Raw genomic sequence first — 21,938 nt, forward strand, 5'->3', positions numbered from 1 at the left:
GGAGCATCTGACAGTGGCCCTGATATAAGCAGGCAACAGAGGGTGTCTCCATGTGATTCCAGTAGCAGCCATGGGCAGCCAGGATCTGAAGTTTCTATGCAGCAGTGGCTGTGGCACTCCCAGCAGCTTTGTGACAAGCTTCAGCCAAGGTGTGACAGCAGTTTCCTAATGTCTGGTGAACATTTCCTTCTCGTTTTGTCTTGGGGCCTTTGCAATCAATCCCCTGTATTAAAACCTCTCTGCCTGAAGTAACTACCGGGGTTTCTGTTTTCCTGCTGCACACTGACTGGTTCATCAGAGGATTCTTTCCTGCCACTTTCAGGAAAGTGGAATCAGGCAAGAAAAGGAGCCCTGGAGGTGACAGCAGAGTCCACAGTCCTGAACTCCTGCCTGTTCTCACCATCTCTGCCAGATAGCACACTCACACAATCCATTCAAAAGTGCTCAAAAAAGCTTTTTTTGATCACACTGGAGAGGATCTTAGGAGAGCTAGTATGGGAACACAACATTTACAGCCTGACACCTGAGTTCAGCTCTTCCACCTGCCATTGTGAAGTTTGGGGCAAGTTATTATAACTCTCTGTAGCTCAGTTTCCTCATCTGTAGAATGGGTATAACTGTATAACCTACCTCACGGGGTTAATACAAGAAATACCTGTGATACAATCTGTGAAGTACTACAAACAGCAGTTGCACATAATCAGCACTATGTAAAGGCTTGCTGTAGCTGTCATTATTACACACAGAGGGAAGTTAATGGCATCCAGTGTCATTCTACACAGCTCATCCGACAGGGCTTTACAGCACTTGTCACATCCACTTCCAGCCATGGGCTTCGGCTCCAGCCCTACCAGAGACCTAGCTCAGTCATTTCTTCAGTTCATTCCAGTACCCTTCCGCAGTTTCTCTGGAGAAGTAACATCCTCCCAAAGGCCCTCAAGCACTCACCCTGAGTAAGGACTCACTCAGCATCCTCTCCCTCCCTCACCTCCCTTCTAAACCTACAGAACCTCTAAATGCTCATGCTACCTTCCTAGGCCTCTTCTCCCCACTGTCCCTGCCCCACTTGACAGCCAAGTCACTCCCCTCCTGCGTCTCTTCCTTCACTCCATCTGCATGCCATGCCTGGATGCCTTGGAACCACCCCTTCTCTTACAATCTCTGCAATCCCAAATTCCCACATGCACATCCTATGACTTCAGGTCCTGGTTTCCACCCTCTACACAATTTTCTTTTTGCCCCACACATATTCACTACAAGATTTCACCAATTGCCTTTTACCTACCTCCCCAAGTTACCTGACCCCCAAATCCATCTCTCTGATGCAGACCTCTCACCCGAGCTCAGACCCGTTTATCAACCTATCTTCATCTCAAGCAACAATCTTAAACAGAAGCCGGCATCTTCCTCTATTCCTTACATATTTGGTTGGTAGCTGCACCATATGCTCGGCCATCTAAGCCAAATACCTGCAGGTCAGTTCCAGACTTTCATTCTCAACCCCAGTCAATCCCCAGGGCCTGTCAATAACACCTTCTTAATTTCCCCTGCCAACAACACTCCTTTAGTAGAATTCACCTACCTGGACTCCCTGTCTCAATTTTGTCTCCTCAAAGCCAACTTTCTAAAATATATATCGGGGAGGTTCTGGTCAAGATGGCAGAATAGACGGTCCGCAGCATCACTCTCTCCCATAAATCAACGAATTTACAACTATAAAGATGTAACATCAGCCAAGCCGGGGCCACTAGAGCTCAGGGGAAGAGAAGGAGAGACCTACAGAGTTCATGAAGGTGGGAGGAAGAAAAAACTGCTGAGTCTTTCAGGCCACAGCTGCTTTAAGGCTCAAGCTGTTGAGCGCATGGAGCAGGAGACGGCAGAAGCCACAGCTGTGCCCTTCAGATGGAGTTACTTGGAGGTGGCAGGGGAGAAGAGGGACTTGGTGGCCCCCAGGACAGCAAGACCACTAATAGGGTTCCCATGGACCCACGCAGGAGTGAGGAGCCAGAACAGCTGAAAAAAGGGAGCCACTCAGAGGCTGGTGAGTCATTGCAAGGGACTGGCACAGGGCCCACCCTATGGGAAGTGTTTGGAGCATGGGCAGTGGGGGAGACAGGACCACCAGGAGAACACTGGGACACAGCAAAGACAGCCAATCCGTCCCCCAATCAGCACGGGACCACTCAAAGGAGACTGGTCGGGAATGCAGAATTGCATGGGGTGCAGTTCAATGAAAAACTCATGCCCAGATCAGAGTTTCTACACACCCGAGGTGCACCCGGTCTCTGGAGAGCCAGAAGTACCTATAAGGTCAACCATTAAACCCTGAGCTGCACAAAAAGCCTTCCCTAAGGAAACAGCAGCAAAGCAGCAATTTAGCTCAACCACACAGCTAAGTACTGGTTCCCACAGGAAGTTCCCCCATTTTAGAAGCAAAGGACAAAAAATTAGTTCTGGCCCAGGCACACCACCAGCGCCCTGGGGCCCACCAGGGGACATGAGGCATAGATCCAGGGACCGGACCCCCACCCACACTCACTCACACTGCCAGTGCCTCGGGGTCTGCCTGGGAAAACGAGGCTTAGAGCCAGGGACTGGACCCCACTTCCACATCCAGGCATACTGCCAGCACCTTGGGGCCCACCCAGGGGCCCAGGACTTACAGCCGGGGACCAGACCACCCACCCACAACCAGGCATACTGCACCAGCACCTTGGGACCCACCTGGGGAACCGAGGCATGGAGCTGAGATCTGGACACCCCTTCCACAACCAGGCACACCGCACCAGTGCCTCAGGGCCCACCCAGGGACCCAAGTCATGGAGAAGGGGACCGGACACCCCACCCACAACCAGGCACACCAATGGGGCCTCAGGGCCCTACCCGAGGCCCCAAGGCATGGAGCCAGGGACTGGACTCTGCTCCCACAACCAGGCACACCACACCAGCACCTCAGGGCCTGCCCAGAGACCCGAGGCATGGAGCCAGGGACCAGAACCCTCTCCCACAACCAGGCACACTGCCAGCACATAGGAGCATGCCAAAAACATCACCTCCATGTGGGTAGTCAACCACAGCCACCACTATAAACATGGCTGCTGCAAAAGCAGCTAGATGCCACAACCACCATGCAGATGGTCCACCAGCCACCAGAATGCACTGACACAAGGAGCGTCACCAGCAGAAATAAAGAAAAGAAGAGGATGTCTCTCTCCACAAAGCCCATTTCAGAGTGCCAGAAGAAGCATCTGCTCTATGATAATATTGGAGGATCTGATCACACCTCTCAGAATTGGACAGATCATCTAGGCAACAAATCAACAGAGTAACCATTATTCTTTCAGAGGGAGAGAAGAAATCTAGGGTAATGGGGGGGGGTAGGGAGAGACTGGACAAGGGGCATAAAGAATAATTACAATTTGTAACAATATATATGCCAGTAATATTGATTTGATCAACATATCTCAATGTTGAACCCCAAAAATTTGTATAATCAATTTAGATTCAATAAAAATTTAAAAATAAATAAAATAAAATATATATTGGAATGTGCATTACATGTCTGTAGCCTAATATTCCATGAAAAGCATTTTCTCAATATTGGTTAAGATTGAAACCAAAACTGAATGTTAACAGAAATTATAATGGCAAGAATAACGATCTATTGAAACATCTAAACTAACAGTGGAAAATTTGTTGGTAAATTACAGCACAAACCACATAAATACTCTGCATTCATTAAGTCTTGCTACAGCATGGGGTCTCTGAGCAGCAGCATCTGCATCACCTGGGAGCAGGTTAGAAATGCAGAGTCTCAGGCCCTGTTCCAGACTTGTTGATTCAGAATGTGCATTTTAATGAGATCCCCAGGGGATTTACATGAACGTTAGTGTAAGAGAAGCACTAGCTGAACGTACTGGGTACATTTATTGACACAGAAAGATACTGTAGGGAAAAAAGCAGTTTGTAAAAATGTACGTATGTACACATGTACTTATGTTCTGGGATGTATCCATTCAAGGTATGAGAATTCAACTTCCCAAGGAGTTTCATCAAATCCCCCTAGCTGGGCTCAGCAGATATTTATTTCTTCTGATTTACAAGGGACCATGTAAATTCCATACCCCTCAACGTCACAAAAGAAGGGCCAACATGGGTCATCGTCACAGATGTACAACTGACAAACAGCGAAGTGGCCTTAAGATCTCCCTCGGAGAACCCGGGGTTTACTGTTGAAAGTTGTGATCACCTCTACACCATCTGCACTGTTTTCATTCATTTCTTTCATTTTTAATGTTCTGTTTGGTGGAGTAGGGGGTTGCAATTAAAGGTTCAATTATATAAACATTGAATCACAGGCCTGCTTTGTAAACTGTTGGAATAATTGTGTGCCATAAATTTCAATGGCAATTACACTTTTAACTAACAATAATTATCAGAATGTAGGGAAAGACTGTTTTTGTATCCAAAAGTGATGACAGGTATAAGAGCACCTGGAAGAACGTACACCTCTCTGTTACAAACAGGTGGTGCAATTGCGGTGAGTTAACTTCTCTTTTTGCATTCCATTTTACACTACCTGAATTCCGTACATACCAGTTTTACTTCTGAAAAACTGAAACTATTTTCATTTGGGGGGAAAATCTTCTTAAGAGCCTATATGTCTGATGAAGAAATAATTCTTATTAAGGCCCTGATGAAGAAATGTAAGGGCAAGACTGGGCTTTCAGTCCTTTTGTAGAACATTTAACTTTTGCAAAATAAAAAATTAATCAAGACAAGAGCAGAATAGATGCCATAAAGCAGTATGTAATAAATTGCCAAATCAACTCCAAGATTACTGATGCAAGAGTGGATAGGACACTAACATTTATTGGGACGGATAAGGCTGCACATGATCTCAGTGAATCCCCAAAACTCCTATTTCATTGGATTGCTCTCTGCATTTAACCTGCTGAATGACACACGTGGGTAAGTAAAGGAGCTGAGAATTCCAACCCACATCTATCCACCTCCACATTCATGCCCGTGTACCTAGAGGGTGCTTAGGAAGAGCAGGACTTGGAACAACAGGTGAGTATATATATTATGTGTGTATGTGCTGGGGAGGTTGTTTTTTTAAATAATGAAGTCATGCCAGTGCACAGACAGTTATAAACAAAAACCTGAAGTTGAGAAAGCAGTGAACAAACCAACAGGGCTGCAGTGAACTACCTGGGAAGGTAAACAGATACAGCTTGGATATTAACATGGCAGCTGACAGAGCACACCCTGTGTGGTTGGAGGTTCCTGAGAACAGAAGGACTTCACAGCAGAACAGAAAGAAGACTAGTCTGCTACATGCCAGGCTGCCTGAGGGGTGAGGACAGAGAGCTGCTGAGAAACTATGAAAGGAAGACTAGCAAAGAAAGGAAGCACACGCAGATAAATGTGGGTCCCAATTATGGAAAGAAGCAGGAATGGAAGTCAATTTTCATAGTTTAGTGATGACATGAAATTGAGATGATAAGTGGTAGAATTTGGATGTTATTGTCTCCCCCAAACTCATGTGGAAATCCAATCCTCAATATGGCAGTGTTGACAGCTGTTCAAGTCACAGGGGTGGATCTCTCATGAATGGATTAATGCTTTCCCTGGGAGTGGGGGTAGTGAGTGAGATCTCACTTTATTGGTTCCTGCAAGAGCTGCTTGTTGAAAAGACCCTGGCACTTCCCCTCTCTCTCTTGCTTCTTCTCAGCATGTGATCTGCTTGTATCCGCCCCTTTCCGCCATGAGTAGAAGCAGCCTGAGGCCCACACCAGATGCAGCTGTCCCAGAATCGTGAGCCAAATAAACCTCTTTTCTTTAAAAATTACCCCGTCTCAGGTATTCTGCTACAGCAGCACAAAAAGGGACTAATACAATAAGTAACCACGAAAATGCCAAGGAGAAGCTGGAAATGTGGACTGGGCTCAGCAGAATGTCCGGCCAGCAAGCCTTTCTCAGCAGGTCCAAGAGCATGAAGCCCCAAGACATGCACCACATGGAACAAATGAATTGCTGCCTTTCCTAGACTGGGACCCGTCACTGACCATCCACAGGGAAGTGAGAAAATAGCTACTGGAGTCGATTTGGAGTTTTGTATTTTAGATGAAAAATCCCACTGGATAAAGGAAAACGGAAGGTGAGGCAGAAAGCCTTACCTTGGGGAGAAGACAGCTACGGGATGCACACAGATTAAACTCGACTATGGAGACCACGCAACAGCTAGCACGACAGCTGGGGTGGAGGCAGTGACAAGAGGGGCCGGGGTGAGGAGGAAGGCCTTCACTGCGTATGGAATAGAAACGACGGGCCAAGCACAGAGGCATGGCTGGCTTGGGGAATAGCAAATGACCAGGTATAGCCAAGAAGGCACAGATTTGGGGTGAGGGTGGGGTGCAGGTGGGGAATAAGGGCAGTATTGTGGTCCTGCTGGTGTTGGCTGCTAACAGCACACAGCGGTCCCCTTCTCTGTGGATCTGCCCTCCATCCCCAGCCAATGACTGACTACCAGGGGCACCGAAGGCCGGCCCCCTTGCTTCATGGTGGGACCACCTGTGCGAGCAATTCAAGCTCCTGAGCTCCCTGGAGGATGACCCGAGGCCACGGCTTTGCTCAGCTGCCTCTGCTGCCCTACTGTCTTCATCCTGGGGGCTCCCTGCATGCATCAGGAGTCTTTGAACCTCTGTCTCCAGCCCTCCCTCTACAACAGGCAGTTAGGTCAGCATGGAAGGGTCAAGGCATGGAAGAGCACAGAAGGTCCTGGATGATAAAGAGGAGCCCCTGAGGGTTTTATTCAGGAGGGGGACATGAAACATGTGGAGAAAAATCCTGGGGCAGGAGTAGCAATGAGAACACAGCAGCGCTGTCAGCACGAGATGCTCGGGCCTCAGTAAGGACAGTGCAGCGTGGTGGAAGGAAGGGCTCCCGCTGCAGCACCAACAGGCTTGAGTACGATCAGATGAGGCGAGAGGGCACAGGGGGGATAACTCAGGTCGCAGGGAGGGCTGCAGAGCCCTCTGCAGAGAGAGGTCAGGAGGAGGAGATACTGTGGTGATGATAAGGTCGGTCTGGCCTTGCTGGGTCTCAAGCGCCTGTGGGCTACCAGGTCAATAAGTCCCTTGGACAGCCTAAAACCCAGGCCTGAAGCCCTCAGGAGGGACCTGCGCTAGAGCGTCTCATCAGTTAGGAGTTATACCCGGCTGCAGGTGACAGAAACCTGACTGTCAAGGCCTTCAACCAAGTAGGGGTTATTTTCCTCCTGAATAGGAAGTCTGGGGACAAAGCAGACCAGGGCTAGCAGAGCAACTCTGCAATGTCGTGGAAGTCCCGGCTCCTGCCATCTTCTGGAGCGTGGGGCCAACCTCTGCTCCACCTTCAAGGCAGGATGGAGAAGGAGGAGAGAGGAAGGAAGGGGTGGCACCTGTATCAGGAAAGGGAAATCTTCTCAGAGATCCCTAACAGGCCATCATTCGTATCTCTCCAGTCAGAACTCAGTCACATGTCTACCCCTGCTGCAGAGTTGTCTGGGGATGTTGTATAAGCTGGGCAGTCTGCTTCCCCAAACAGAATTAGGGCTCTGTCAGTAAGGAAAGAAGAAAGAAGAACGCTTTAACAGGTCATAGTAGGGTCTGCCACAGCTGGAGAGAAGGATCTGGAGCTATTTGGATAAAGAAGTTAAGACTGCTCTAAAGAGAGAAGATCCCTAAGTGGAAGAAGAAAGTGCAGACCTATCTTACCTCTGGGGAAAACCCATCTTGAAGGGGGTGGGGAGGAAGAAAAGGAAACGTTAAGCAAACTCTGTAACTTTGATGTGATATTCCAAGCCTGGGTTTCAGAACACTGAAATTCCAATCATTTAAGAGAATAGCACAATAGTTCCTTTAAAAAAAAAAAAAGCATTTTAAATGCTTTAACCTAAAAATATAATATGGGCACTCCCACTGTACACACAGAAAACGGTGATTTCTAAAAGTTGGTTTCACTGGTTCCTCCAACATACAATGTGAGGATATAGAAACAAAATGATGGACCGAGTCCCAGCTATCTGGAAACCCAAGGGCCAGGGACATGATACCAGGAATGTAATTACAGCAACATGGTGAGGGCTGTGGGCAAGACCGTTCAGCAGCATGGCATCTGACACCCAGCCAGACACGGGGAGGTCAGAGAGCTCACTCCCGAGGCGAGACTGCTGACCCCATCCAAGGGCACTACGACAAAAGCGGCAGAGCTGGGGTCCGGAGGCTGGAATGCAGGGGGTGCGAGTAGGTTCTAAACTCCTCTTCCACCCCACCTGAAAAGAAGCAGCGTGAGGGGGGGGGACAATGCTCCTGCCATTTGCCACAGCATGGATGGACCTGGAGGCCATTATGCTAAGTGAAATAAGCCAGACACAGAAAGACATATACTGCATGATCTCACTTCTATGTAGAATTCAAAAAAAAAAAAAAAAAAGCTCCAATACAGAGAGAGAAAGAAACAGTGGTTACAATGGGTGGGGGCAGGGTGAGAGGAAATGGGGGGGTACACGTCAAAGGACACAAAATAGCAGATACGTAGAATCAACAAGTTCAGAGATCTAATGTACAACATGAGGACTAAAGTTAATAACATTTATTGTAGAAGGGATTTTTGTGAAATAAGTAGATTTTAGTTGCTCTTCTCACAAAAAAAAGTAACTGTGAGATAACAGATATGTTAATCTGCTTCACTATATTAAACATTTTACTATTTATACGCATGCCATAACATCAAGTTGTAAACTTCAAATATACACAATAAAATTTATTTACAAAAAAGAAATGCTCAAGAACACACCAGCCCAGGGCCTTAGCTGTGGCTTATGGAGCTCATGTTGACATGTTATTTCTCTCTTAGGATTCTAGAAGTCAGTCTGTCTTCCTTTGTCCACCCAAGCAGACTGCCATCCTTGTACAATCTAGGTAGCTAATTTCCATCTAGTTTTAGCAGAGGAACTCTTTCTTATATGAAGGCTCACTTAGAATACATAATAACAGAGATACGAGGTATTCACCTTTTGCAGCGTTTCTCAATCTTGGCAAAACTGACATTTTGGACCAGGTAATTCTTTTGTAGGATGTTTAGCAACATCCCTGACCTCCACCCACTAGATGCCAGTAACATCTCTGGTCCTCTCTCTCCCTTTCAGCTGTGTCAACCAACAATGTCTGCAAACATTGCCAAATGTCCCCTAGGGGGCAAAATCACCCTGACTTTAACCATTGGGGCAATGTCATCATACAGATGATGGTTTGACTTTTGATTTTTCAGATTCACGGCTGTGTAAAAGCAATAGGCATTCAGTAGAAACTGTACTTTGGATACCCATATGACCATTCTGTTTTTCACTTTCAGCATAGTATTCAATAAATTACATGAGATATTCAACACTTTATTTATAAATTAAGCTTTGCATTACATGATTTTGTCCAACTATAGGCTAATGTAAGTGTTCTGAGCACGTTTAAGGTGGGCCAGGCTAAGCTATGATGTTAAGTACGTTAGAGGAAGTAAATACATTTTTGACATATTTTCAACTTATGATGGGTTTATAGGGATGTAAACCCACCCACCATAAGTCAAGGAGCATCTGTATACGTTAAAATGTCAACATTGCCTTATTTTTGAAGTCAATGAGGGTAATTAGACTTAATGCAAAAACTAAAACCAAGAATTGTGAGCAATACCTGAGTTTCAGTATCTAATTTTTTTGTTTTGTTTGTGTTGCACCATCTCACAAAATCTTGATTCATCAAGATATGTGGTCGTGTCTTCACTGGTATGATGGTATGTGAGCCAACAGACACGCACAGACCTGAATCCATACCCTGAGCCAGAGCACGGCACCAGCAGCATGTGAACAGCTGGCTGATGCCGTGTGCACAGCTGTGCACGGAGGTGGGAGAAAAGCACCTCTTCCTCGGTCTGTACAGCACAAGTAGAGCACCTCTAAGCATCTCCCTCCACTCCTACCACCGAAGGTGGGACACCCAGTGCATCCTACTTCCCTGTTTCTACTGGGTGGGCAGTATCTCATTTGTCTTTTACCCTGTGTGAAATTATGATATCAAACCCACGATATGAAAACCACAGAGATGGCGCCAGTGAGAATACTGGTGCTGAGACCACATCCAACCATCTCCCAACAGCTTCTAACATTTGATCAGTTTACATTATAGATGTCTCCACAGCTGTCTCCACCAGGGATGTTCCAACCCGACCATGTACAAGGACCACTGGAGGAGGCTGTAAAGTATGCAAATTCTCACACCTCATCCCCAGAATGTCCCACCTGGTAGGACCAGGTGAGAACTCTGAATGTGCATTTTAAGCAAGTTCCCGCAAGTTACGCGAGTGCAGCACTTTGAGAGAGACTGCTCTCCAGCAAGTTTCTCATGGCAGGAGAAAGGCCCTTGGAATTAACAACAGATTTTAGCTTAAAGATTTTCAGATTCTCCTACAAACTGAGCAAAGTTCTGAGGACCTATCTTCCGCAATGAAGAACAGAAATGTTGCTCTGTGAACGCACAATCGACACTGTACTCCCTTCACCGTGAACCAAGATGCAAGCACTTCACTGATTCTGAGGTAGGCTTTTTAATCTACTTCAAATCAGCCAGTATTCCTCTCATCTTGAGAATACATCATTACTGTCATCCCACTGCCTGCTTTTTACAAGTCTGTAAGTGTTAAGGCAATTAATTCTGAGCCCTCAGAATACATACACATTCTCCAAAACTAGAACATGCCCGACAACTACATATGGCATTTCCCTAAGATTTTACTGAAGTAGCAAAGATGTCAAGAGGACAGCTGCTGTCTCAGGGTCCAGTCTGAGCCTTCCGCCCTCCCCATCTCCCTCTTACACATCCCTCCTTGCTCCATTTCAGCCGAGCACTACCTCAAGCCCGAACCCCCACCTCCTGGCCTCCACCTGCCACCCCCTCTGCCCTGCCTCCAGTGGCTCTCTCCCCACCATCTCTGTCCTGGTTTTCATTCAAAAGTTGCCTTTCTAATCACCCCCTGTAAAACAACATTTCCAACGTGCAACTCTGTTCTTCATTTTCCTACTTTACTTCATAGCACTCATTACTACTGCTAAATATTTACTTATTCTCTGCTTTCCCCACTAAAATATAAGATTTCTAGAGCAGAGAAAGAGAGTGGAGGGACACAAGAGTGGAGAAAACGGAGTAGAGGTTGGGGGACAGGAAATTCTGGTAGGGGACAAGTGGAGAGAAAAGACAGGAAGGAGGCACAGTGTCCATTTTGTTCACGGTTATAATCCAGGACCCTAAAAAGTTCAGAGCATATAAAAGGCATGTAACAAGCACCTATAGACTGAACGAATGGATGAATGAATAAATGCACTGACCAGTGGCCTGCAACCAGATTCCCAAAGAAAAGTTAACCCACATTCACCATGGTCTTAACAAGAAGCCAGCAGCGAAGGCCAGACTCTCCATGTGTCCAAATACCACAATCACTGGACATTTATTAAGTGCCCAGACCATTCCAGGCACATGAAGAACAGGGATCGGGATCCTTTTTCCAACAAAACCCACTGTATAGGTGTGTTGAGGGAAGAGGAGGTGAACAAAATCACATGACTATCCCACCCACAACCATGGAACAAATGAGCAAATGGATCTTTTTTTTTTTTTTTTTTTGAGACAAGAGGAAAGAGATAAAATAGAGTCATGTGTCACTTAATGACAGGAATATGTTCTAAGAAATGTGCTGCAAGGCAATGTCGTTGTTGTGCAAGCATCACAGAGTGTACTTACACAAACCTAGGTGGCACAGCCTACCACACCTAGGCTATATGGTATCGCCTATGGCTCCTGGGCTACAAACCTATACAGCATGTTACTGTACTGAATCCTGTAGGCAATTGTAACATAATGGTAAGTATATGTGTATCTAAACATATCTAAACATAGTAAAAATACAGTATAAGAGATAAAAAAATGATACCCCTGTATAGAGTACTTACCATGAGTGGAGCTTGCAGGACTGGAAGCTGCTCTGGCTGAATCAGTGAGTGGGTGGTGGGTGAAATGTGAAGGCTAGGACATTACTCTGCACTTCTGTAGACTTTACAAACACTGTACACTTAGGCAACACTATAGTTATATACACATAAAAAGTAATTGTGCTACTTTATGATGACCACAACATCACCAGGTGACAAGAATTTTTCAGCTCCATTATAATCTCCTGGGACCAGTGTCATACGCGTGGACTGTCCTTGACCAAAACTTCATTACCTGGAGCATGACTGTACTCAACCAAAGTGATTTGCTATCAGCCATGCCACTGTTCTTCCCACATCCTGTTCCCGGGGGCTGGGGAGTTTCAAAGGAACTTCTCTTGGCAAATTCTTATAAGCAGAACCACCCACAAACTTATCACAGGCCCCAACTTAGAGACTCTCCTTTGAATCCGAGGAGCTGTCTCTCCTGCCCCCTCCCCACAGGAGAGATTCCAGCAAAAAATGTAGAAGGTTGCCATAAATTGGATTTTTAAAAGTGGGGGCTGTAAAAGGACTCCCTTCCTCAGGCAGATCATAGTAAATGCAGGATTTCTGCCAAACCATATGATATGAGGTTCTGTCAAGGTAGGGGAGAGACCCATCTTTAACTGGCAAATGCTGAGGCTTTGGGTAAAATGTGCCCTTCGTGAACTTGTGCCTTATTTATCAACAGCTTGACCAAAGCACCTTGGTGAAGTGCACTGACCTCTGTGCATAAACACCTTCAAATGTGTTTAAATACATTTTAAAAGTTACATTTTGCCTGGGAATCTTCTTTCACAGGACAGCTTGTAGGCCTTGTCTAACTCAGGAAAAGGGGTGGGTCTGAGCTGGCTGACCAGATGACTGAGGACAACCACAAGGAGTAGAGTCTCTCGGAAGAGCAGCAGCAACACAACAGACAGTCAGAGAAGGACGCATAAACCTCTGGTCGGGTGAAGCCAGGCTGCAAGTGGTCTCTTCCACCTGTGTTTTGCCCATGCCACAGGAGGCAAAACTGAAGAGAGCTCAATGTGGCAGGAAACGATTTCAGTAATGACCATGGGAAGGGCAGACACAGAAGCCCCACCACGGCTTCTGGTGCCAGACTGGCTGCAGCACTGACCTGAAGGCTGCACATTTTTAAACTTTATTTTTGGAAATAATCTCAAACTTACAGAAAAATTGCAAGACTAGTACAAAGAATTCCTGACTACCCTTCACCCAGACTCCCCAATTGTTAACATTTTATCACATTTGCATTGTAATTCTATTAGTATATAACATGCACATCATTTATTTATTTGAAATGAGTTATTTATTTTAATGTAAGTTGAAGACAAAATGACACCTACCCCTAAATCTTTAAGTATTTCCTAAAAACAAGGACATCCCCTTGTACAACCATACTATACATGATAAAAATCAGAAATTTAGCACTGATTCAATACTGTTATCTAATTTAAAGACCTTATACAAATTTCGCTAGTAGACCCAAGGATGGCTAGAAAAAAAACAGCAAAAAAAAAAAAATTTTTTTTTTACTGTCCCACGGTCCAGTCCATGATCACATGTCCCTTTAGCCTCCTTTAACCTCAAACCGTTCCTTTATCTTTCATGACCTTGGCATTTTTTGAAAAGCACAGGCTAATTATTTCGAGAATGTCTCTCAACCGGAGTTTGTCTAATGTTTCTTCATGATTAGATTCAAGTTATGCGTTTTGGGCTGGAATATCACAGAAGCAATGCTATGCCCTTCTCCAAAGCATTTTCTTAGGAGGCATGTGATGTCGATTTGTCCCCATATTGGTGATGGTGATGTTTAACTTGATCAATTGGTTAAAGGTGGTGTAAGCCAGGTTTCTCCACTGTCAAGTTACTATTTTCCCTTTGTAATTAATAAGTAACTTGATGGGAGATACTTTGATACTAAGTAAATACTCTGTTTTTCATTTCATCAAGTCTACCTATTTCAGTAGCTGCTGATGGATTCTTGCTGGGAGAAGGATAAGATTTTGTGGGAGGTCAAACAGGTTCAAACTTCAGGAATAAAAACTGGAGCTGGATAAAGCAGTAGCTGATGAGCAAGAATTAGCATGTGAGACTCCTATCAGACTTAATTCAAAGAACCCGAGTTTATATTCACTCTTAGTATTAAGGGAAAAAACCCTCCGGACTTCCTTTTGAAAGTACAGCACACAAGTTGGGAGCCTGCTAGTTTCTCTCTTGATGCTCCACACCTGCTAGAAACTTAGTCTTTCAATCCACAAGATATCTGGTGGTGAGCAAGAAAAAATGCCCAGGTCCAGAGAGCTGACAGCAAGTCATCCTCACACCAATGCCTAATTTTCCAGGGTCAACGCTGAGGGACTCAACTCAGTGATTAAAAATAAAAACTCAGCTGTCTACCTCCTTTTACTCTAGTATGACCAAGTTTAAGAACTCCAATTTCCCTTACCCAAGAAACATTTTTAAAACTCTGTTATCACAGAAATTTTGGAAAATACATAGAAGCAGAAAGAACATTTAAAAGTCACTGTTACCCAACCCCAGTGATATCCACTGTAACATATATTCTACCAGCCTCTATTGTTTGCACATGTATATTTTATCACGATTGGGATCATGCTGTCTATACCAGCCTTCTTCAAGCTGGGTTCCACTGGGGAATGAATCCCTACAAAAAAACACTGAAGTGTCCATTTTTCTCAATTCTCCCAAGGATAGTCTAAAACTAGAATCACTCCAGAAGCACAGGAGAGAAGTTAAATCATAACATACAATGGTTGCCTCAGGGTATTAGGGCTTAAGTCTCTTGTACAGCCTCAGTTGAGAAGAGTTTGCTTTGTTCACCAAACAATCCTTTAAACAAACATTTAATAAGCACCTTCCATATGCCAAGCACTGGGAATATAAGAATAAATAAGACACAGCCCCTTTCCTCTTTAAATGAATAATCCTGCCAGGAAACCTGAAAATACTCAAATACTCAAAGTACTGAATAACACTACAAAAGAGGAGCTACAGTAAGTCTTGAGCATCTTGAGCAGGGAGCTACAGGTTTTATCAGAGGAAATTACCTTCACTGAGTAGGTGATGTGTGAATGAGTCATTGAGGGACGAGCAAGAGGAGAAAGAAATGAGAGAGGAGGAGGCATTCCACATGGATGGAAGGGCATGCCGAAGGCCCTGAGACAGAAGTGTGCTGAGGCCTGGGGACCGTGGCCCGAAGATGCAGCTAAGAAGGAACTGCCCTCTACCCTTGCCAGAAGGAAGGGCAGCCTAAGTAAATTATTCAGCAGGAGAGTGGTGAGATCGCGCTGAGATGAATGAAGCCGATGCAGGGGTGGGCGAGAGGCCACTGAGATCATCACAGTAAGAGGTGATAGAGTTGCTGAGCCAGAGCCCGGCAGGCCAGAGGGGGACTGACCAAGAGACACAGAGGAGGAAGACACCACGGACCTGGCAAGCGAGCTAGTAGGGGCTGCTCTTAAGCACTGGGCCAGCCAAGATCCAGCCTGTGTAACAAATTCAAGTTGCTGATGGGGAGAAAAAAAAAAAAGGCCTGCAAGAAGACTCCAAATGCTGCCACCATTCTCAAGATGATTTAATGGAAGAGGTGAGGGTATCCCTCAAAGACAAAGAGGCCAGAGGGAGCAAGACATGACACTAGAGATAAACCGAAGAAACTGCCCCCAGAACCTCCCCTCCCCCTTAGGTCCCTCCAAGCTTAACAAAACGCCTTATGTAATAGCTCTCGGGCAGTGGGCCCATGTGACGACACATTATCCATGCACAATCTGCTACAGGACAACAAGCCTGTGGCAACCCGATGAGTGCCACAAACAGAGCAAAATCTAGATGCTAAAACTTTAGTGGAAGATTTCCCTCCTAACCTAAAGGAAATACAAGCAGTTGGGCTGAATAAATAATATTTAATACAGGAAAGTGAAAGTCAGTAGAATTGACAGTTACCAAAAGCAATTCTGGAACCCAGTATAAACAGGCTCCAACAGGGGTACCTTTCCCTAAATTTGAGTATAATGAGAAACACAGGGTATAAGATGATGGGAAAGCTTTAGGCAAAATTCTAAAATGACCAAAATCCCACCACTCCAGAAAGAAAGGGTCAGGGTAGAGGTTCTTACGGTTCTGGAGTATGAAGATGACATCACCAAGGAGGACCTTAGAAATATCCCCCAGGAAGAAGCTGGCCAGGTGGACGGGATACGGAAGGTGGGAGATTTGCTATGGTATTCAATAATCTTGTTTGTCCTACAGGAACAGAAGAATCAGACTAGTCATATAAAGCCCCAAATCAGAAAATAGTAATGACCCTAGAACTAGTGACTGGGAACAACCTGGAGTGTGACAGGACCTGGCAACTTAGGAATTGAAGGAGAGGGAGGAATCATACAGAAGACAAAGGAAGATTTTGTTTGGGCCACTTTAAACTCAGAACAAGTTAATCATGTTTGAATTTCTAAAACCAGCAACATATATTTAGGTCTATAAGAGGAATGACTAAAAAACACAAAATTTTCTTTTACACCCCAATCACACTTCCCTTTTACTCTTGGCTCCAAAAATCTGGAAACGAGTATTTGAGCAGGCTCCCAAATAGACATATCAGTTTTTAATCGAACCTGGAGTATATGCCTGGGGATATAACAATAAGCAACATGGACACAGTCCCTCATTCGAAAAGTTCTCATAATCTCATTTTAAAAACAGACAAGAAGATCACCAACGTAATTATTTTCATGGTTTTTCTTTTTAGCTTATTCTATGTTGAACATGACAGCAGAGTGTTACAAGACGTTTTAGGAGATTTGCGGTGTGTGTGTCTTCAAAAAGTAATTGGAATGGGATGCAGGTGGCAGGTGCCTCCAGAGCAGGGATGGCAGGCACCAATTCGAGCACAGTGTGTCTGAAGGGTCCAGCCCAGGGCAGCACAATGTACCAAGAGAGGGCTAGAAAGTAAGCAGGCCATGCCATAGGGGGTCGGAATGCTACCCTGAGAATAAAAGGGAGCAACGGGGATGGGGTTTCAAGTGGAAGTGGATTTCGGAGTGGCCTCTCTCGAGGCTGGACTAGGGATGGGGAAGTCCTCTGGGGAGGCAGGACAAGTTAGCAGGCTGCTGTGGAGACCCAGGCCATCAAAGCGCTGATGGTGCTGCCTGGAGTGCACACAGCTGGACAGGGAACAGAGTCATCTCAGCCACCTCAGGTAATCCTCATGAACTTTGACAGGAGCTGATCTGAGGGGTGGGATGGGAATGCACTACATGCTCTGAAGACCAGATACGACTGACTCATTTATCACCTCCAGGCCAGATGGCTTGAGTCTGAATCCCAGCTCTGCCCCCTAAAGTTGCTCAGTTTCCTATACTCTCTGTGCCTCAATATCCTCCTTTGTAAAATGGGGATGACAATGGCACCAAATGAGCCATATACAACATGTCTACAGTAGGTGAGGATAAAGTGAGTTAGTTAAGCATTTATCTCCTTGTGACCTATGTTTTGCAGCATATGGGTTCATTTGCAGGGGTAGGGAGCATAATTAGTATGAAAAGAATATAAAGTAGCTCATTAATAATTTACTTTATATGGTTTGAAGCAGTGTTTTTAGGCGCATAAGAGTTTAGAAGTTTATATCTTCCTGGGAAATTGATACTTTGATCCACCTGTTTCTAACTTTTAAAATGTAGCTACTAGAAAACTTAAAATTATATGCGTGGCTCAGGTTATATTTCCACTGGACAGTGCTGATCTAGAGGAAGGATGAGCAAGAAGCCCACACCAGCCACCAAGTCCTAGGTGACGAAGAACTTGATTGCAGAAAATGACAAGCAAAGAGAGAAGAGTATCAGACACTGGTCTCCTAACTCATGCTGCTGGAGTCTAGATAAGAAATGAGAACAAAATGTTTGTGAATAGCAGGGGGTGGGGTGAATAACAAGATAGAAGAGGCTGAGGAGGAGAGAGGAAGGCCTGGGAAGAAGAAACTCTACACATCTAGTAGAAAAACTGCCCTGGCTTGGAACTCAATATACATAAGCCTTTAACTATGAAAATGACATGCTCTTAAAAACAGCTCAAAAGACAGAAGTCTTTTTCTATTCAAAAGACAGAGTCTTTTTCTGTTCAAAAGACAGAAGTACTATTCCATCAAAGTAGATCTTTTTTCTTAACTTGTTATTTTTATCAAACCTATCAAATCCTACCACATGATACTTTATTATAATTCCAGATGTTAAAAATGGAACAAAAAAAGGGAAGAATTCATAGGAGTTGGTGAACCATCCAATAACTTAATCCTGGATATTTTTCTGTGCTGTAACAGGAGAACAAAAACGTCTTGTATGACCTCAAAAGCACAAACAAGAAATGGGCTTTTCCTCTAGGTTATGGGGAATTCTTCAGTAGAAATCCAGAGGTGCAGGGAAAGCAGGTCAGAGAAACAGACAGTGCAGTTTGGCCAGAGAAATTCTTTTCTAATGTCAGGGGCTCTTGGAGCTACAGAGTCCCCACAGCTCAGCCTGCCCTGCTGCTTGACTCCAAGGGAGACTGGAGCCTGGAGGTGAACACACTTACCCAGACCATATTGGCACAGCCAGGTGGAAACTGATCCTGACTGCTGGAACGACTCCTGCCTGATTCTCTTTGGAACTGTTGCCCTCATCGGCTAGTAGCAAGGAACTACCAATGTGGTTATTCCAAACAGAATAAAATAGCTTTGCTTGTGGCTCCCCAAACCGAGCAACACACACACACACCAATGACCCAGCAATCCTACTCCTCGGTGCAGACCCATCAGAAATGTACACAAACGTATACCAAAGCCAGGTACTTAGAATGGTCACAGCAGCACTATTTGTTAACAGCCAAATGCTAGAAATACCCAAATGCCCACTGATAGTGCATGGATACATATGTGGCATATTTGCCTAGTGGCCACTATCAGCAATGAATGAACCACATTGCAAGCACAGGAGGTGTCCTGAGTGAAGCTCAGAAATCTGAGCTTAAGGAAAGAAGACAGACACTGCAGGATTCCATTTACACACAGTGCGAGCAAGTGGGCGAGCGCAGGAAGTCAGGACAGGGAGTGATCCTGGGAGAGGCAATGACTGGAAGGGACACGTGGGAATGTCTCGGGGTCCCAGCAAGTTCTGCTTCTTGATCTGAGTGCTGGGTGTGTTCAGTTTAGAAAATTCATTGAACAGGACATTTATGGTGTGTCTATTTTTCTTGTATCTGTTCTATACTTAAAAAAATCATTTTGTCTCTCTGGTTTCCAGATAAGCCTGGTGGTATCCTTGAACTCCTCTAAGCTCCTTTCTCTCCTGCTCCCTTACACATCTCCCTTGCTCCCCCTCCGCATGTGTGCTTATGTTGGTCTCTCTCCCAGGAGAGCAGACATGTCACCATCCATATTTATGGCTTCCTCCCACACCAGGCCTGTGGATGCCTGCTAACTTATGCCACCCACACTGATCCAGCCCTTGCTTCTCTTGCCCCAGTCAGGAGTTAGGGAGTTTGTATCATTATTAACGTGTGTATATTCCCAGTTGTTTCATTTCTGCCCAAGCTTCCAGCTAGGCTAAAAACACGGAGCATGCCCTCTGGGAGCAATCTCAATCCTCCACTGTCTCCACAGGCAGCACGATTAAATGGCTCCCCAGGAGCTAGATGGGTGCAAAGGGTGAGCCTCAGCCCTTCTCCCAGGAACTATTGGCTTCAAGACACCCACCTGTGCCCCTCAGCACCTGGGATGGACTCCCACAGAGGACCCTCAAACCTCTCTTCATTACCCAAGAGCTAACCTGCTGTATAAACTAACCCGTAAGGGATGAACTGGAGGAGGCAAGACAAAGAACAAAGAGTTTATACTTATTCTGCCTGGAATTTATCCTTAAAATTTACCACCAATCTATTCTGATAACATGAAACAATTTTCAATTTCTGCCAAAATTATAAGAATTTCTAAACAGTCATAAATGGGAGCCTCTAGAACTTATGCCCGCCAGCCCTTTCTCTCTTTTCCATACGCCCCTTCAAACCTTCCCATCTCACCCATTTCTTTTCTCACCTAGAGGAAGAAACACTACTACTCATAACCAAGAATATCCAAGGGTCATTTCACCTTCCAGAAACAGCAGCATCCACATAATGGACATATGTGTGCAAAGACTCAGAACTTTCTGATTACAGTGCTCTTGCAGTTCATATTAGTCTCTCCCTGGTCCAAGCAATGGTTGGAATTCAGGCGATTCTCACCCCTGTGACTAGAAACGTTAGACACTTCTCTGAGCTCTCAAGCTTTCAGGATCATACGAGTGAAACCACAACCTTTCTCGGACTGTATCTGAGTCTGTGGCCCTTCACTCGGCAGAAATGGATCCCTCTTCCAGTTCCAAGATGTGTATCCTTCCGCAGAAGAGGATTAGCAGTCCTAAGCCAAGGAGACGGCTCGGCTCAACACCAGAGGGCGGGAGATGACTCTCCTTTCTCTCTGTGTCCCCAACACCCAGCATGGCCCTTGGCACCAGGTGCAGGCAGCCCATGAGTGCGGGATGAAGGGCAGCACATAAATCCATTTTCTCTTTTAAATGCACAATACCTAATTAAGCAAAAGCCATGAATTAAAACATGAGGATATAAAATTAGTCTCCCAAGTCTTCCGCAGGGCCGTTTTCACTCATCAACGTATTCTTTATGGTCAGAACCACTGCACCAGGGGCTTGGAAGGGACCTCAGCCATCAGCAGGTTAACCCTCCCAGTACAGACCAGGAGACCAAAGCCCCCAAGGGGATCATCGTCTGCAAAGGTCACCAAGCTGGTGTGAGGTAGGCGTAGGAAGGAACCCGCCTCTCGCTATTCTCTCCTCGGAGATGCTCTCACGCTCTCCGAAAACCTTGGGCTACTTAAACACGAAAAATGCATGCCCGCAGCAAGCTGCTGCGAAGAAACCAAAAGGTCGCCAAAACGTGTCTCCTCCGCAGGGCTGGCTGCAGAGAGGGGGCGGGGAAGGTCACTGGCGAATTTCTACCAGCAGTCACCACACATAACGCCTTCCCGATGGATGCAGAGGGCGATTTCAGGAACTACTAGTTACCCTGCAGAGGGTCCCCCAAGCCCGTCCCGAGGAAATGAGTTAACTCGGCTCTGCAGGCTGGGTAGCTTCCAGCAATGAATTAAATCCCGAGCCGCTGCGGGAAGCGGTGGGGAAAAGGGCCGCCGAGACTGGCTCTGACACCCTGGCAGCTCGTCCCTGCCCCTCCGCCGCGTCCACACCTGCGCGGGCTGCAGCGGCCCCCCGCCCCGTCTACGCGGCTCCGGGCCACGACCCTCGGCCCGAGCCCCCGCCAGACGCATCTAGGAGCGCCGTGCCCTGGGTGCTGCCAGCGGGAGCTGGGGCGGAGCCGCCGGGCCCAGCCAGGCAGCGGCAGGGACGGGTCGCCGCCGCCGCCCCCAGCCCGCGGGCCTCCGCTACGCCAGAGAGGGGGCTGCGCCACGTACCTCGGCCAGCAGGTGCCGCCGCCGCCTGGGTTCGCGGCTGCAGGGGACGCCGCTCCGCGCCGCCCGCCGTCTTCGTCCGCATGCTAGGGAGGGGGCGCCGGCGGGCCGCTAGCCACGGGCCCCGCACCCCCGCCTCCGCCCGCCCCCGGCGCCGCGCCCGCGCCCATTCAGCCCGGGGCCGTCTGCTCCCCTGCGCTGATGCGGAGGAGGGGCGCGGGGGCGGGGGCGGTCGTCACGAGGACACGGGCGACCAATCAGAGCGCCAGAGAGTTCCTGCGGCGGCCCCGCCCCCAGGGCGAGGGACCCCTCCACCCGGCGGCCGCGCGGGGAGCAGAGCGCCCACGGCTGGGACTA

General features: G+C 46.6%; 1 protein-coding gene across 2 annotated transcripts in view; it reads right to left on the reverse strand.

Moving 5' to 3' along the window:
- Nucleotides 1–21,702, reverse strand: part of ST3GAL5 (ST3 beta-galactoside alpha-2,3-sialyltransferase 5) — a 45,075-nt gene extending 23,373 nt beyond the window's left edge. For both annotated transcript variants that reach the window (XM_063078384.1, XM_063078385.1), the window contains exon 1: nucleotides 21,585–21,702. In XM_063078384.1, the coding sequence (XP_062934454.1) occupies nucleotides 21,585–21,666 (82 nt within the window). In that variant the 5' untranslated portion in view covers nucleotides 21,667–21,702. The remainder of the gene's footprint in view (nucleotides 1–21,584) is intronic.
- Nucleotides 21,703–21,938: the final 236 nt, after the last annotated feature.

The sequence above is a fragment of the Cynocephalus volans genome, chromosome 14 (assembly GCF_027409185.1).
Source record: "Cynocephalus volans isolate mCynVol1 chromosome 14, mCynVol1.pri, whole genome shotgun sequence".
Taxonomy (NCBI): Eukaryota; Metazoa; Chordata; class Mammalia; order Dermoptera; family Cynocephalidae; genus Cynocephalus; species Cynocephalus volans.